Source organism: Pavona decussata, unplaced genomic scaffold, assembly GCF_977016875.1.
Source record: "Pavona decussata unplaced genomic scaffold, jaPavDecu1.1 SCAFFOLD_255, whole genome shotgun sequence".
NCBI lineage: Eukaryota > Metazoa > Cnidaria > Anthozoa > Scleractinia > Agariciidae > Pavona > Pavona decussata.
The window spans coordinates 5631-21906 of record NW_028145658.1 but is presented as its reverse complement, the minus strand read 5'-3'; the positions used below and the strand labels follow the sequence as shown (position 1 = coordinate 21906).

The 16276-nt window shown below is 37.6% G+C and overlaps 1 protein-coding gene and 1 long non-coding RNA gene across 3 annotated transcripts; one reads left to right on the top strand and one right to left on the bottom strand.

Annotated features, from left to right (window-relative positions):
• Positions 1–2864: 2864 nt before the first annotated feature.
• On the top strand, positions 2865–14563 carry LOC146456377 (glycine receptor subunit alpha-3-like). Of its 2 annotated transcripts, none has more exons than XM_085093172.1 (10): positions 2865–2899; positions 3363–3439; positions 7292–7361; positions 7954–8018; positions 8689–8762; positions 9089–9309; positions 9850–9932; positions 10626–10760; positions 11492–11844; positions 13688–14563. In XM_085093172.1, the coding sequence occupies exons 3-10, from the start codon at positions 7300–7302 to the stop codon at positions 13997–13999; spliced, it is 1305 nt and encodes a 434-aa protein (XP_084949298.1). In that variant the 5' UTR covers positions 2865–2899; positions 3363–3439; positions 7292–7299; the 3' UTR covers positions 14000–14563. The 2 variants fall into 2 exon arrangements, with proteins under 2 accessions (XP_084949298.1, XP_084949299.1); XM_085093173.1 differs by having other exon boundaries at positions 3363–3443.
• A 131-nt stretch (positions 14564–14694) lies between these two features.
• Positions 14695–15737, bottom strand: LOC146456376 (uncharacterized). Its single transcript, XR_014858825.1, has 2 exons — positions 15291–15737; positions 14695–15060 (listed from the first exon to the last, which is right to left on the bottom strand). It is a non-coding gene; the product is annotated as an uncharacterized LOC146456376 (long non-coding RNA).
• Positions 15738–16276: the final 539 nt, after the last annotated feature.

Sequence of the window (16276 nt, the reverse complement as noted above, 5' to 3'; positions counted from 1 at the left end):
TCTACTTATTTCAAATTCAACTTCCAACGCTTTGTACATTAACCAACTGTAGATGACAGAAGTCTATGTCGAAACATCTTTTGTATTAAAGGTTTTGCCGTTTTTCTTAAACTTTTGCCTAGGCCTGCTACTATCAAGACCCGTATGGTAAGTGATATTTAAGGTAACTCTGAATCAGTTATGGGCGGACTATAATTCTATTTAAGTAACTTTTCAATCAAAGGGAGTTAAATATTTCTACAACAAGTGTCATAATTCGTTCGACCACCCGCCCCCTCTCCCTCGGTGCAATATTAGATAGCGTAAGGAACACGGCATCTTTTGCAGCGCGTTTAATTTTCTAAAGAGCATTGCATGGTGGGAAAAGGGAAATGCGATATAGGCGAAAGTGTAACAACATATTGTCACTAGTTGTAGCTTCATCACTGGTGAACTTCAATAGTCAATTCCTATACTAGAAGGCTGATGCTACCAGTGGTGACACGATTATCAAATTAGTGTTTTTTAAACCCTATCAGCTGCTTGAAAAACAGTTTCAGTAACTTACAGTCAGGGCCGAGAAAACGAGGTTAGTGAAATATTAATTGTATATCTGAGGTTAATCGGGCACGCAGGAAAGGAACGTAGCGTGCTGTACAGTGAAATAGGGCCCGCAAAATTGACCAATCACACCGCGTATACTAGGCTGAGGGATATAATAAAATTCCTTACAGACTCATTTCAGACTTCTTTTCTTAAGTAGCTCAAGTAGCTATTAACGTTTTAATTAGTATTGGGTTTAAAACATCAATTGCCTCAATCTTGACAGTTTCTTTTCTAATCTTGATATGTAATCTTTTAATATTTATACAATGAACAGTGTAAAACTCGCATTTTGATTGGTGTAGCGGAGTTTGTTATTAGAGTATAGACGTACAATGACGTCATCGAGTGGTGTGAAAACCCACGTGATCAGAGTCTAGCGTTCAGCCAGAGTGACTGGTCGACAAAGTTTTGCAAACTGTTTAGAGGCATTCTTGTCATTTCTTTCAATGTCTCGAAGATGTTTGCGAAATTGGTCACCTTGACCCGCCGATGTGTAAATATTTGCATAAAAACTACCTTCTGAACCAGTCGCTCGACACTCTACTTTACTTTTATTACCACTCTTACAAACACTTGACAGTCTGTGGCATTTATCTGCATCATTTCCCTGTGCTTGTACGCAGCCCGCCAAAACAGATGACACAAAAACGTGGTTGAAACAAATAAGTACGTTAAGAGCCGCGCTTTGTCGCTGGTTCTAATAGATCGCTTTGGTCCCGAAGTTTTGTCGACCTTGTGGATGAAAGGACAAGTTTTACACCGTGCTCGCGAGCGTTTAAAACTACCAGGTTTAATATATTTCTGACCTTTGCTCTTATCGTGTTTGAAAGATTGTGCAAATTTCTACAGTTTGGTAGTAATATGAGAAAGGGACCTTTACAGCGCCATTCAATCTAGATTAAAGTTAGGTTGAGTTGTAAGTTGAATGGCGTGCCTGAAAAAGGTTATTGCACTAGTGAAGTGAACGCGCCTTTAAAAATTGTGATTTTTTTCGGTTCATTTAAACCTTCGCGATGTGCCATGATTTAAACAAATGGAATCTTACTTGTCTAGCCTTCGAACAGGCTCCCAAGTGGGATATAGGGTGAAGAGAAAAGAATCGGCGGGACGCGCAGGACAGGCATTGTAGACGACACTGTTGGTGCTACGAAAAACTCACACGAGCTCCGAAAAAAAATTAATTCAGTTCCTCAGAGGTATCGCCTCAACTTCTAAACTTGTTGAATGAATCGACTGTGGATTTGACTTAGTCAAGGCAACTAGCGAGGCCAATTTTAAGCAAAGTACTAAAAGCGTTGCCTTCTGTGTTCCCAGATCGTTTTGTCTCCTATTTGTATAATCTCATACAATTTGATCTGTTAGTGCTATAGCTGAAATTTCAGTTGCTGAAAATTTTAATAACGGAATGTTTTCCCCGAATTTAGGACTTTTTCTTGGCTTTACAAAAATGCTAGCCGATCTTTGTTTGCATTTTAACGATAGACTTTACCCTTCGAAAACGAAAGGAATTTAGTTTAGTGCTACATAATTGTTAGCTGGCATTTTGGCAAAGAAAACCTTAGATTTTTTTGCAACTAAATCCGAATTTCTGAGGTAATTTTAAGGGCCTCCCGAGCTGATATCTACCGATGTTAATCGTTGGTTGCCCCTGGTAAACGAGAAAGCAATTGCAAGTGATTTTTTTTTCTGTTGTGGAAACTAGAGGCCTAGGTGAGAAATAGCTGGCAAACACGAATGACGTCATGACCTTCGACTTGGACCCAAACTGTTGCTGGGATGTACAAGCTTTAGTGGTATGCCGGACGCAACAGATTTTTTTTTTTTTTAACACTGGTCTAAGTAAATTGTGTTTCGATGGAAAATTCATTAAGGGGAGTTACACCTGAACGCCATTTTCCCGCCACTTGTTATGGCTTTGATGGAAATATCTCGTTCACGTTTCAAGCAATCCAAAAACCCTATCATCATATCCTGAATCTGTATTGTGGAGTATTTTGTGATTTTTAGGGGGGTAATTCTGGGGCATATTTGGGAGGAGTAGTTTTTCCTAGAAAAATTAAGAGAAATAAGAAGTATTGAAGATTTAGTGAAGTTTTAGAATTGGAATTTGTAATTAATAATTAATAGACGGACACCAAGTTAGTCCACTAGAAACCCGGGGTGCTCTTGCGTGGGTATCAACTGTCTGTTAGTATTCCAAAAATAATTTTCAAATTTCTTTCAAATTTAGTGTGTTCCCCCCTTAATTAAATATCGTGTGAAACATTACGTGATGCCGGATAGCTTGTCTGTCACGCTATTGCGTGCTATAACGGTGAGTACGTCAGAAATGTGTTTTATTAGCATCTTTATAACAGGGAAGGAAAGCAATCTCTTTGAGCAATTTGATTTAACCTTTCACAGTTAAAGTTTGAGTTAGGAAACATGTTGCTCGGACCGGGCTCGTGTGGGTGGATGAAATTTATGTCACGATAGCCGTGGCGATAGTGACTGCGTTACCTTAGTGACGCTTCCCTTGGCCATGTTTTTAGTCAATTTAGACTCGACAAAGTTGTAAGCTTTACTGTCCTTTTGGGGTGTGGTTTACTATGGATTTAGCCTTTTTTAGGGGTAAGTAACATTTTTGTGAGTGAACCGAGGAAGTTGACGGCGAACTCCAGCTGTGGTGGTTAAACAAAAGCAATACTTGAGATTATTGTTCTCAACCGGTAATTAAAATACCATGAATGAAAATGCAAATTTTTACAAAACATTTTGTTTTAACTTCAATTACATAGAGCTCTACCTGTATTCTCAGTGACGTTCTTAATCAGCACACGTCTGGTCACGGGTTTCCTTCTTCTCAGAGTATTGGGTAAGTCGATCTTATTTCCTTTAACACAACGAAAATTCTAAACCAAACTTGAAAGATATTAAACGAATCTTCGCTATCGCGACGACTTAGCTATTTGACCAAGTAAAGAAGTTGGGTTTCCGTTGATACCCAATCGGTTCGCACAGATTTCTGCGCAGCGCCGCAGTGATTGTCACATAAAAATCGTCCCTAGGTGACAAAGCAAGATTGTAAAATTGTCTTTAAAACGCTGAAGGTTGCCCCTGCGGTTAAATCGCTGCTGATTCCGTGATCTCCAGTGATCATAGCGCTGAATCGGCAAACCAGCTCACATGCCTATTCGCCATTTGTCCATTAAATTTTAATGTTACTCTAGTCTTCAAAACGAACATTTAATTGTTGCAGTTCAAAAATGCTCGAAAGAAATACGAGAAGTTAATGCTCATGTGTCAGTATATCTCATGCCAATAAGAAGAACATAAATATTTTAATATAAATATAATTTTAGTACGCATGCCTCTGTTAATGATTACATGACATCGTTAATTGTTTTGGCTAATCGAAGATACCACATTACCCTTTAGCCCACTGCTTTTAGCCCTAACAATGTTATTTGTGGTGACATAATCCATCGCCTAAAAGGTATTAATTGTCAAACTCTTTGAAAGTTAGTTATAAAGTCACGAAGTCGAATTTTAATTAGGACGCCGTTTATAAAACGAATGCAGCGGTAAAGAACTACGAATGAGACATATCGATAACTTAATGGAACTTATATCTTTTTTTTCGACAAAGGAAAGCTAGGTATGTCTCGAGTACTTATTATCACAAATCGATTCATGTGAGACAAGTCTGAATAAAATCGATGGCATTTCGAGCAGGATTCCATTATTCCCGCAGTTCTTCCTGACGAAGCATAGATTTTTTCAGTTTACACCTAAAATCTTCAATAATATTTATTTCTTCAAGTCTTCAACTTTGAACAATGTAGTGTGTAGAATAATTTACATACTTCGAGAATTCTTTCGTGATACTTAAGATAAGAGGCCTTTTCTTTCTCCAAGGCACGAGTTTTAATTGTCTGAATGAATAGTTTATTAAAATAGTATACGTGCTATGAATATTTTGTATGACGTTTCTTCCGATACTGATTTAGCAGGAAACTACCTAAACGCAATTCAGGATGTTTGAAAACACCAACAAAACCGCAACGGAACTCGGAAATGGTATAAATTTTTAGTTTGGTTTGCATTTGGCCTGGATCTTCATGCCAATAACCAAACAAGGGCTAAATTAAAGTTACTTTTCTTCACTGTGTCTTAAGATCAGTGGCGTTTATCGGAACCAACCAACCAACCAACCAACCAACCAACCAACCAACCAACCAACTATAAACTGCTTTGAGCGACTTATTTCCCAGTAACAGGTGTTTTCACCCTGTATTCTGGTATTGCAATTTGTCAACAGCCAGTTCTCTGACAACCTCTTGACTCTGTACTTAGTCAAGCGTGTGATTTGCGGTCTGTCAAACTTGAACAAAAACAAACACATGCACAATTCAAGAAATTAGCAGTGTTATTAATAACAGCCTGTATAATGCAGCGAAAAGACACGTGTTAGTGTTTACGCCACACCGCACGCAACTATCCGGGGCCACTTTAAGGCGCATCTCAAGAAGTAAATTGCATCACAAGTAGGGTTTTTGAATACGCGATTGACTTTATAACAGTGAACACAGAGCTTCAGTTATCATTTTTTCATTGTTGTCCGTGCAACTTATATGACACTTAAATTTGAATACCCCATCTGTTGATATATCTTTATGCTATCCGACCGTTAGGATCCAATGCTTTCGTAAATCAATCAAATGGCTTTTCTTTAATTAAATTTTGAACGATAGATACTAGATTTGTTGGTAACGGATGATAGGAGTACAATATTCCGACCCAAAATGCAGAAGAACAGACACGTTTCAGCCAGCTTTAAGTCCCGCGTTGTCTTTGTCTAAATATAACAAATAAGGCTATTAATATCCCTCATCTGTTGATTATGCTTGTGACAATAAGAACATTAAAATGCATTTTGTAAATTAGCGGACATACTTCTGAAAGCACCGGACGTGAATGTTTTCTTGGCGCCGTAAGGCGCCTCGCGTGCGCCGTAGGCACAAGCACCTAGGGAGTCTGGGGCATGCTCCCCCATAAAATTTTTAAAATAGAATACTCAGAAACGCCATTTCCAGCGTTTCTGGAACCAAGGAAGCAGTTTTCTAGGCAATGCTGGCGCTCACTAAAATTTTCTTTAAAAAGTAAGATGCCTTAGTAAGAAAAATATATAATACAGTAGTAAAAAAAATCGCCAATATTGATCTCAAAGTACCGGACGTGGAATGGCAATTAACGACCGGACGAAACGTCCGGCCTCCGGCCTCAAATGAAAACCTTGGTCATCTACGACCTTTTCAGTTAGCTATGCAATTGTATAAGCTCCATATTTTAGGTAAGAAAATTTAGTTTTCATAGCCTTGACCATTCTTTGTTCGTTTGGTTATATTCTATGTTTACTACTTCAAGCTCTGGTATGTTGTGCTTGCAAATGCAGTAGAAGCCCTAAAAGCTCTGTAATAGAAAGTTCTTGTTAGCGACCTCTCCCATAAGCGACCGCGACCACTTTTAGTAATTACCAACTGGTCTTTTCCTTTGTTTTTTAAGTTCTCGTAAGCGACCACTCAAAGATTCTGATACGTATTACGGCAGCTCTTTCATCAGAAAAGTAAACACTTTGTGATCACATTTACAGTAATATTGCACTGCCTAATAATGTTGATCTAAAATTCAAGATAATTTGCAGTTGGATTAAGAGTGTTACCCTGAGACCGAGGAAGAAAGCTTTATGCTAAAAACTCTGGTAAGTGACCAGCTTCTATTGTTTCAGCTTTTGGTCGTTTCCGAAATTGCATTCTCGTAAGTCACCACCTCTAGTTACGACCTCTTTTTCCAATTCCCGAAGTGGTCGCTTACGAGAGCTTCGACTGTAACATGAAGAAGGTGGCGCCAATTTCAAGTAGAGTTATGTGTTCCCAAATAGCTTTTAGCGCGAAATTCGTGGAACAAGCAATTTTAATTCCCACCAAAAAATAACTACCTCATAATGTAATATGTCTGTGTTATGAGAAGGTTTGCTGATTAAGATCTATAATTTAAAGCTAGCTATAATGGAAAGAAAACTGGCATGCTAATTAGAGTTGTTCAGTTTGCATTGACTAACCAACTTAGCTCCATCTTGTTATGCTTGTTAATTGTCTTATTATACCAGCCGTTTGAGCGGCTTATTCATAATAATTCAAGTCAGACTTGGCTATTATTCTAGCATCTTGATGGTGAAAATGGAATATTACTTTGCACACTCTGATAAGCTAATTTCCAATAAATAACGACGCTTTTAAATAATTAACGTTAACAATCTTAGGAAGTTAAATTATAGGAAAATAACTGTAAATGCCGACGGAAGTTTGCAATGACATTCGGGACCAAAGACAGGCTTCAAAGGGGCAGCCTCTTCCCGTGATTAGAGCTTCGGACCTCGGATTCCAGTCCCGCTGAACGCTAGCTGGTGTCTTTTCACGGTAGAATCCCGCCTTTAACTCCTCGGCCGCGCTCGTTTATACCGTAATTGTCGTACTATGCCTTAATTGGAAGGTTTCACTTTGTCAGGGTTAGAAAATTAAGGGGACATTCTTTATTTTTTCTTTGTAAATTAATTAAGAGTCACTTTGTAAATGGGGTTCAAACGGGACTTTCGTAAAGATGATTATTTAATTTTTCTACGATCAGCGTTTAACAGCGTGTTTCTCTCTTTCCTTTCTGTCTTTAGATATAAAAATGAAAACTCTCATTAACAAGTGCTACTTCGCAGTGGCTGCGCTGTTAATATTTGCAAGACGGTAAGTACAAGCTTTCCTGTTTAATTTATTTCCCCATATTTTTTTCCTCTCGAAAGCATTCGTCATCTTTACCTTGCGCTATTCTTTTTTTTTTTTATGACTGGGAATATTAAAAAAAGAAAAAGAAAAAAAAAAATCAGAGACCCTTAGTGGATGAATTACATAGTTTCAGCAACAGGCCATATGTACCATAAAAAAATTGTTATTATATGAATGTTAACTTATAATGAGCTCGATGCGGCCACCAACCTTGAACTGGAACGTATACCTGTAGCGCACAAACTACCTCCATGTACTAAGTACACAAAACACTCAGTTATGCGCGCAAATAAAACATGGCATGACTGAACCCAACGTAAATTGACTGTTGCATCCTCCAGAAAAGAGAAGCATAGGAAGAGCTTTATCCAATTAGCTACAAGGCTATTGCCATAATTCTGCGGTTGTACAATTCTGTTGCAAATATTTTTACTTTTTCTCGCACTTGTAAAACCATTGTATATTTTAATCTAAAAATGGTTTTATTTAAACTTTAGATATTTTAACATTAATTTTTTTAATTGATCACGTTCGTTGAATTATTCATTTTCAGAGTTGATGGAGACGTCATTTCAACTTTTTTCTCCAACTACGACAAAGCAATTCGACCAGATTTTGGTAAATGGACTTTTCATTAATTTCTATATTATTACTGATATTTTCTCAGAATAAGTATAATCTGAACTTTAACGGAGCCAGACAAAGGTCAATTGGAAGGAAAAATGAATTTAACGCTTGTATCTATATATCTTCGCGCAACGCTGGTTAATTCTAAATGCACCTTCACTTTCCAGTAATTCTTAGGAATATTCCATTTCTTCTTCTTTTTTTTATTATTTTATTTTACTTAATTAATAAAGGAAAGCCCATGCTCACGGTTTAATAAGTTATTATAAGAGCCGCTACTATTATTAAAGATGGCAAAGACCGATCAAAATCCAGTTGGGATCATGAAATGAAAGCAAGGAACAGCTTGGTAGGAAGATGCAATCACTTCCAGCAGGGGGTGAAGGGATGGCGCAGTGGTGAGAGCACTCGTCTCCCACCAATGTGGTCCGGGTTCGATTCCGGTTTCGGCGTCATATGTGGGATTAGTTTGTTGTTGGTTCTCATCCTTGCTCCGAGGGTTTTTCTTCCGGCACAAGAACCAATATGTCAAAATTCCAGTTGACCTGGTACTGAGTGGAGAGAAGAGCCACTCCGTGGATTCCACTGAAATTCCCATTGATTTTATTTATTTATTTATTTATTTATTTATTCACTTTCCGTCTATGATATCACATTTCAGAAAAAGGATCACCTGTTACCATCCAATGTACTTTGTATGTTGAGTCATTTGGAAACATCGAGGAAGCTAATATGGTAAGTATTGTTGAAAATATCAGTTCCACAGAAAAAAATTAATTGGATAGTCTTGTACTATGATACCTCCGATACGTCCTGTCGTTACTCAAACGTTGCTAGTCTCTCAGTCTGAAACGTATTATTTGTTAAGCAAAAGGTACAGTAGCTAGAACAGGTGAATATAGTTATCTTAAAACATAAAAGGCCTAAAGACAGCACAACTGTTCTATATAATATGAGACAAAATTTCTACTAAAGGCGCGAATATATAACAATATTTCCTTATGATAACTTTCTTTATAAAATAATTTAATAGCTAAGAGATTTGTTTGTTTGATTGACAGGAATACAAAGTATACGGCTATTTCCGTCAGTACTGGAATGATCCGCGTCTTGCGGGAAAGCTTAACCGCACCATCAGCATAAAAGGAAGTGACATCGACAATGTTTGGGTCCCAGATCCCTTCTGCTATAACGCACGTGAATCAAATATGATGATGCCCAACGAGGAAATTCACAGTTTTGTACATGTTAAGCCAAATGGAGACATTGAATACAGCAAGGGGTGAGCTGACGTCGCATGATCTTCTACCCACATGAGGGAAAATATGTTAAATTCAATTAGCTTTAATTATCTACAGTCATTTGCTTTACTTTTTGACAGAAATCAATAATTGGTTTCCTTCTCAGTTAAATATTTATTCTGTCGACTTCAAATTGTACATAAAGTCAACCGTTCAATAACCAAATGTATACATCGACAAGGCTGAAGAATTTTAGGAAAAAGTTCACAGTCTTCAAGGACTTAAAATCTTTGTAGTCACTCTCTGACAGCTCAGGGAAGCGATCTGTCAATTTCGCACAAGAGCGTGATTTCAATAACGCATGAGCAGAATATTATTTGCAACAAAACACAGTTGGACAGTATTGCGCATGGGCAGAGCATTATTTGTATGTCAGGTGGTCTACTCTCGGCCAATGAAAAATGCATCGAATCTGATAAGGACTTATCTGGTGGGTAAGGTTATTCGCACATTGAACAACCAGGGCCTGAGAGAGAAGGCTAGGCATCAGTTTAAGTTTCTGTTTTTTTGTTTTATCACAGGGTAACTTTGCTAGCCTCTTGCGTTATGAATCTGCTCGATTTTCCACTGGACAGGCAGACGTGTTTCCTCAAATTTGGAAGTTGTAAGTGTTATTTTAACTGTACCTTATCATATCTTTATTGTGAATTAGTTGTTACAGAGTGTTATTATTATTATTATTATTATTATTATTATTATTATTATTATTATTATTTTAAGATGTTGCGTGAGTCGCCTTCAGTGGCCAACATTTCCAGCAGTTTCTCTGTAATGATGATCTATTTTCCAGGACACTGCAGCTGGCTCATCATGGTTACATATAGTTCTGTAGAAGAGTAAGCAAAGCTAAAGCGCACCTAACCTGTTTTTTTTTTTTTTTTTTTTTTTCGCTTTTTTGTGAATACGCTTGACGTATATTTGACGGCTCTGACTTGGATACTCACAGCTGAAAATTAGCTCGAGGTTGCACTAAAGAGAGGCTTTATAAAAATTACCCAGAACCCACTGCATTAGGTGGAGAACAACCATGCTTGAAGAGTACAAACCAACTGAGACAGGTTCAAAATGGATGGGGTTTAGTGAGAATTGGCCGAAAGTTAGGGTACTGAAAACACGTTTAGGTCACGTGTGAACATGGGTTGGAGATGACTGTGGACTTTGTCAAGCAACTTAATTAACAATACAAATAGAATTACTTCACGCTAAACAAACTATTGACCTATAGACCATCGCACAACGCTTCTTATTTGTAAGTACTTAAAATACTTAAACTTACCAATGCGTCTGGATTACACAGATGGGCATTCTACTGAGGACATTGTATACCAGTGGCTTCCAGGCGAAACTGAAGTTTTAGTTGGTAACAAGGAAATGGCGCAGTTTGAATACAAGGGCTCCAAGCTATCTTCTGAAGTAGAGGTCTTCACGAAAGGTTGGCAGTAAATCTTACAAGGCATACAAAAGATAGACTGCGAGAAGTTTCTTTTTCAGCTTTCCTCCCTCTCGCGCGAATCCTTGCGCGAGAGCGGATAAGGGAAAGATCAAATGTAGCATCAAAGTGAAGAATGTTGATGAATCCTTTTTGAGTGAGGTGACTGATTTGTTGAGCAGTGGAATCTGTTTGAAAACTTTGAATAATTACAGTTAATTGCACAAAGTCCAAACCAGTGGGATTTACGCATTTTAGATATGTCAGTCTGTAAACATTGCTTCAAAAAGGTAGCATGAATTTCGTATCACAATAGAAGCTGCAATTAAGAAGAAAATTCTGGCGAGTACACCTTGAACTTTTATGGGACCTTTTTTTTTTTGCAACATTTTGTGATTCATTTGTGTCCTGCGTTCTCAACTTCAAAGAATCAAGTTTTTGTCTTAATTCTCGTCCAATAAATGAACGAATTCTCGTCATAATATCAATTTGCTTATCTACGCTTATCACTCACAGTCTTAACTCCTACAAGAATTTCTTTAATCTAGCTCACACTAGTTACGCGAGAAAAATGTTAAATATAAATAGGCCATCATCATCATCATCATCATCATCATCATCATCATCATCATCATCAATACTTTTTATTTTGCTTTTATTCCTTTAAAGTTGCACAGTATATGTTTCATCGCAAATTAACTAAACGCTCTTTTTGGTTTTGTTTTTGCTTACAGCAAACTTCTCAATAATAACAGCCACGTTTTTCTTCAACCGACGTATCGGTTACTTCCTTATCCAAGTCTACTTTCCGGATATTTTTGTCGTCTGCCTTAGTTGGATCGTTTTCTGGATGGACAAAGATGATGTTGGCAACAGAATGGCCCTGGGGATTACAACAATTCTAACCATCATGTTCCTTCTCGGATCTCTGAATGGCAACCTGCCTAAAGTCAGTTACCCAAAGGCGCTAGACTGGTATCTACTGGTTTCGTTCAGCTTCGTCTTTTTTTCGTTGATTGAATGTCTCATCGTGTTTCTTGTTACAAGGAGTGCAGAAAGCAGCGGAGAGGAAAGGGTTAAATACAAGGTACATATAACTATGATTTAGATGTTTTGCTTTTTAAAACTAAACCGTGCAAAAATTGGGACATTATTTCATTTAATAATAATAAAAAATAAAACAAAACAAACAAACAAACAAACAAAAAACAACAACAACAAGAAAAAAACTTGCACCCAGTTTACCTAAATGGAATACTCGCAATATGAACCCCTATGAACGTCCTAAAAAGATGCTAAAAACAAATAAATCCTTCTGAAACCAAAAACAAACTAAGTGAAACGTTTTATAATAACTAAAGTTGCATTTAAATTATGCCGAGAAATGTACAAACCAGTTTTAGAGAATTCTGTATTTCTTGTTAAAGTTTGGTGCAATAAAAGCTTTGTTATGCTATTCCCGGTATTAAATTTTTATCTCTAACCTGATAATACCTCTCGTGTCTCCCCTTGGGGGTACCCGGGCTTGCAATAATAAAGTTGTACCAAGGATCACTGGTGAAAACAAACAAACAAGCAAATAGCCTGCAATGCAGGCGTATTTTTGGAGCGGGAGCGCTGAATAATCCTTCGTTGCTGTCATCTTGGGCGAGGAAACGTGAGAGGGCTGGAGCGAGTCAAAAGTGACCCTAAGCGAGAGGACGACTAGCCGAGAAATAAAGGAGGGGGGAGGGGGAGAGGAGGGAAAAATAATTTTCGCTCTCATTTCCTGCCCCCCCCCCCCCCCTCCCCCTCAGCCTCCTTCAAATACGCGGACTAAATTTATTATTCAGCGCTCGCCCATGAAAAACGCCTGCACTGCAGGCTAACAAGCAAACAAAAAAGAAACCTTCAATATTTGATAAATCCCCTGGAAATGCATTTCATTTTTCATTCATTTTCAGGGAAAACTGGGCCAGATGTACGAAGTCCTCCTAAGTTAATGGGAATCTCCACTCCGACAACAAATTGACGGTGAATTGTCGGAAATAGTGCCTAAATTCTAAATTTTACTTTAAATAGCAGAAATGACATTCAAGTGTGCTAAAAATTAGATATGATTATCGCCTGTTTTGGATTTTAAATTTCCCGGGCGCCGCAATTTTGGATTTTATGACGTCATATGGTTGCCGCTATTGTCAGTAAGCAGAAGTTCTCTTGTGTGAAACAATTGAGCAACCGTTCAACGTCATGAAATCCAAGATGGCGGCACGGGCGAAATTTAAAACGAAAAAAAGGCGATAATCAAATTCTGTTTTGTCCGACACAGAAATATTATTTCCATGTTTTCCAACGAAATTTGAAATTAGATTGTATTTTCAACAATTTATCGTCAATTTATTTCAAGAGTGGAGGTTTCCTTTAAGAGGTAGCAAAAGTCTATTATCATTAGTCCAGCAGACTATTATTAATGAGAAACAATATTTAGAATACATGTTAACTTAGGGAGACTTCGTGAGTCTGACCCCTGGTCTTGAATGTCTTAAGGGTGTAAATGAGGCCTTATTTGCAAAATGGGGATGCACAGCCCAGGCAGCTTAATAGGTAAAAGTATTCCATTTTAGGACCAATCAGTGTCAAAGCATACATCACAACCCGAAGCGACTAAAAATAATATCCTTTGGAGCGATCCATTAACTCTTAAGCGTATATGGGAGGTCAAGCTAAGAAAAGGCTGTTATCATATATGATCATTTACTGCTCAACTCAAAAAGCACGAGCTATCACGTATTTGTTTGGTTTTTGAAGCTAGTGATTTTTGTCTTAAATTGCATGGCGAAAAAACTTTTTTGGCGCGCGAAATGATCATTTAGTGTCTCTTTTCTTCATTTTGCTGAACACACAGTTTTTAATTTATTTTATTTTATTTTTTTCATTTTATTGCATTCTAGAAGCGTAAAACTCCTCTTTCGACTAGAATCTGCTCATCACTCAAGACTTGTCTGTTTGGCTCACGGACCCACAGACAAGCTCCTGACACATACAGCCCTAATGATCGAGACATTGGATATGACGATGATATTGAAATGAGCCACGATGCAACCAAAGCTAACAAATTCGTAGTGGATGATGGGATAATCGATCAAAGCAGCATTAAAAACAGAAGGATAATGAAGAGAGCTGAAGCGATTGACAATGCATCACGGGTCTTGTTTCCGTTGACCTTTGTTTTATATAATGTTTATTACTGGACTTACTATTAACGGTGCTGCAAGTTAGATTTTGCTTCGCGTTTACGGCTAACGCCAAACGGGAAACGTCAAGCCGCTGTTTGTTCTAAAATACACAAACTTGTGTTTCCCGTACTCACTTCTCTCTTTTTCGTGTTTGCTCGATAGCTGTCGCCGACTGGGTGGAGATAAGCGTAAACCAAAAGAGCTTCATTATTTTTCATCACAGAGAAAATTCCAGCCTGCCGCTTGCCGTTTGCCGTCAACGCGAAATCTCTCTAATAATGGAAATATTTATGAAGATAATCGATACACCTGCATAACAGGTATAGACACTCATACTCGGAAACCAGAGACAACTTTTAAAAGTTTAGCATTTACCTTACTTTACGATGCCTCCTTTTTCTACTGGGCATGTAGTTCTCTGCATCTCGGAATGGTCCGAGAAATGCGGGTTTCAGTACTATACCTTTTGCCTTCGTCAAATTGTACTTAAGGACGGTGCCTACTAATACCGAAGTATTTTTGTCTGGTTTATGACTTCTCGGGAAAAGCAGATCTTAGCAAGGGCTATTGGAATCCAAAAAGAAAATTGGGGGTAACCACGCATTTTTCAGAGATAATTAAACATTAATATCTCTAAAAAACGCCAAAATATAAAGCAATGTATGGGATTTTTTCCTAAATTGAAGCTTAGTTATCTCTGAAAAATGCATGGTTACCCCCAATTTTCTTTTTTTGAGATACCAAAAGCATTTGGTAAGTTCTGCTTTCTCCGTATAGTTTTAAACCGCGCAAAAATATTCCTGTATTAGTAGGCACCACCCATAGGAAACCCAAGTATCTTGCGATGCGCAGAACGTTTGCGCAGTAACAATAGTAGGCACCGTCCTTAAGTCATTATCCACCAATTAGAAGTAAAAGAAAAAGATAGTGGAGTTCCCATATTAATCAAGGGTATAATTTTTTTATTTTTTTTTTTATTTGCAATAATAACACTAAAATACAAAACTACAGAAACACACACACGGCACAACAAAGGGAATACATATAAATTGCTTACATCGAGATACAATCAAGGGTAGCTGGTGAGCCTAGCTTGCTGGTCTCACAAAAGCTAAGCGTATGTTCACAATAAACTGCTATCATATCATATCATATCATATCATATCATATCATATCATATCATATCATATCATATCATATCATATCATATCATATCATATCATATCATATATCATATCATATCATATCATATATCATATCATATCATATCATATCATATCATATCATATCATATCATATCAACTGCTATCATAAAGACAAATGCTTAATATCAATTATCAGTAACACTTTCTAGTGGAAGTTTTTTTTTGTGATAATATGACGAACATGCGAGGAAAATCAAAGGCAAGCGCAAGCGTGAGCCAGGTGTAAGAAAAGGGGGTTCTTTTTGAGTTTCGATTTGCTTTTTCGAATTTGATGTTTCCATGGACACAGACTTGCAAAGACCTGCCGTCCTCTCATGCGCCGAAAGAGTGACGAGCGGACTTTGAGAAAGTCTAATATTTTAGCATGCGTTTGCGTTTTACTCTGGTAACTGTATAACCAGGCCCTAACGATTGACCTTAAACAACACTTGACCTCTGCTAATGTCTGGCACATCAGGTGCCACGACGATTTTCGACTCCAATAAATGTTGTAGTGCAAAGGAACTGCTTGTCTACAGTTTGGTTAGGACCGTCCTTGATAAAATAACAATAAAAAACATTTATGAACATCTTTTTCGTCCTTAGGGGAGGGGAGAGGAGTGTAGAGCGTATTAAACTATGACGAAGAAACGAATCATTCCTAAAATGAGGTCTATCAGCTTTATGAACTGATAGTCATTTATCAATTTTCGAAAAACTTGAATGAGACAAACAACTAAATTAGCAAACATGGACTATTTTGGCAAATTTAACAAAAATTCGTTGAATATACACGTTGGCAAAATTTCATTAAAAGCACCATTTTGACCAAGTTCACAATTTTTTTGTGGAATTCGAAGCTTTTCGTGGTATCCTTCTCAAATCTTTCGTATTAATTGTCGTTGAAAAAATTCATCAGATCTGGCATTTTGCCATTATTGCCAGTTTCGTCGAATTCGTCGCTTTCTTGACGACAACAGTTAATTTGGCAAAAATACAAAGCTTGTGTCATAAGTGTAATACTATTTATGTCGGAACAATGATCTATTGTAGCCGGTTCAAATAGTGGTTTATCCGATAGCGGTTAATCTTGTCAAGTATGAGCCAATCATAATCGGGC

Bases quoted from the DNA above. Each gene is read 5' to 3' on its own strand.
- LOC146456377 (XM_085093172.1), top strand. From the start codon at position 7,300: ATGAAAACTCTCATTAACAAGTGCTACTTCGCAGTGGCTGCGCTGTTA. The intron at 8,019-8,688 runs GTAAATGGACTT...ATCACATTTCAG, and splicing joins AGCAATTCGACCAGATTTTG to AAAAAGGATCACCTGTTACC. The intron at 9,933-10,625 runs GTAAGTGTTATT...TGGATTACACAG, and splicing joins TTTCCTCAAATTTGGAAGTT to ATGGGCATTCTACTGAGGAC.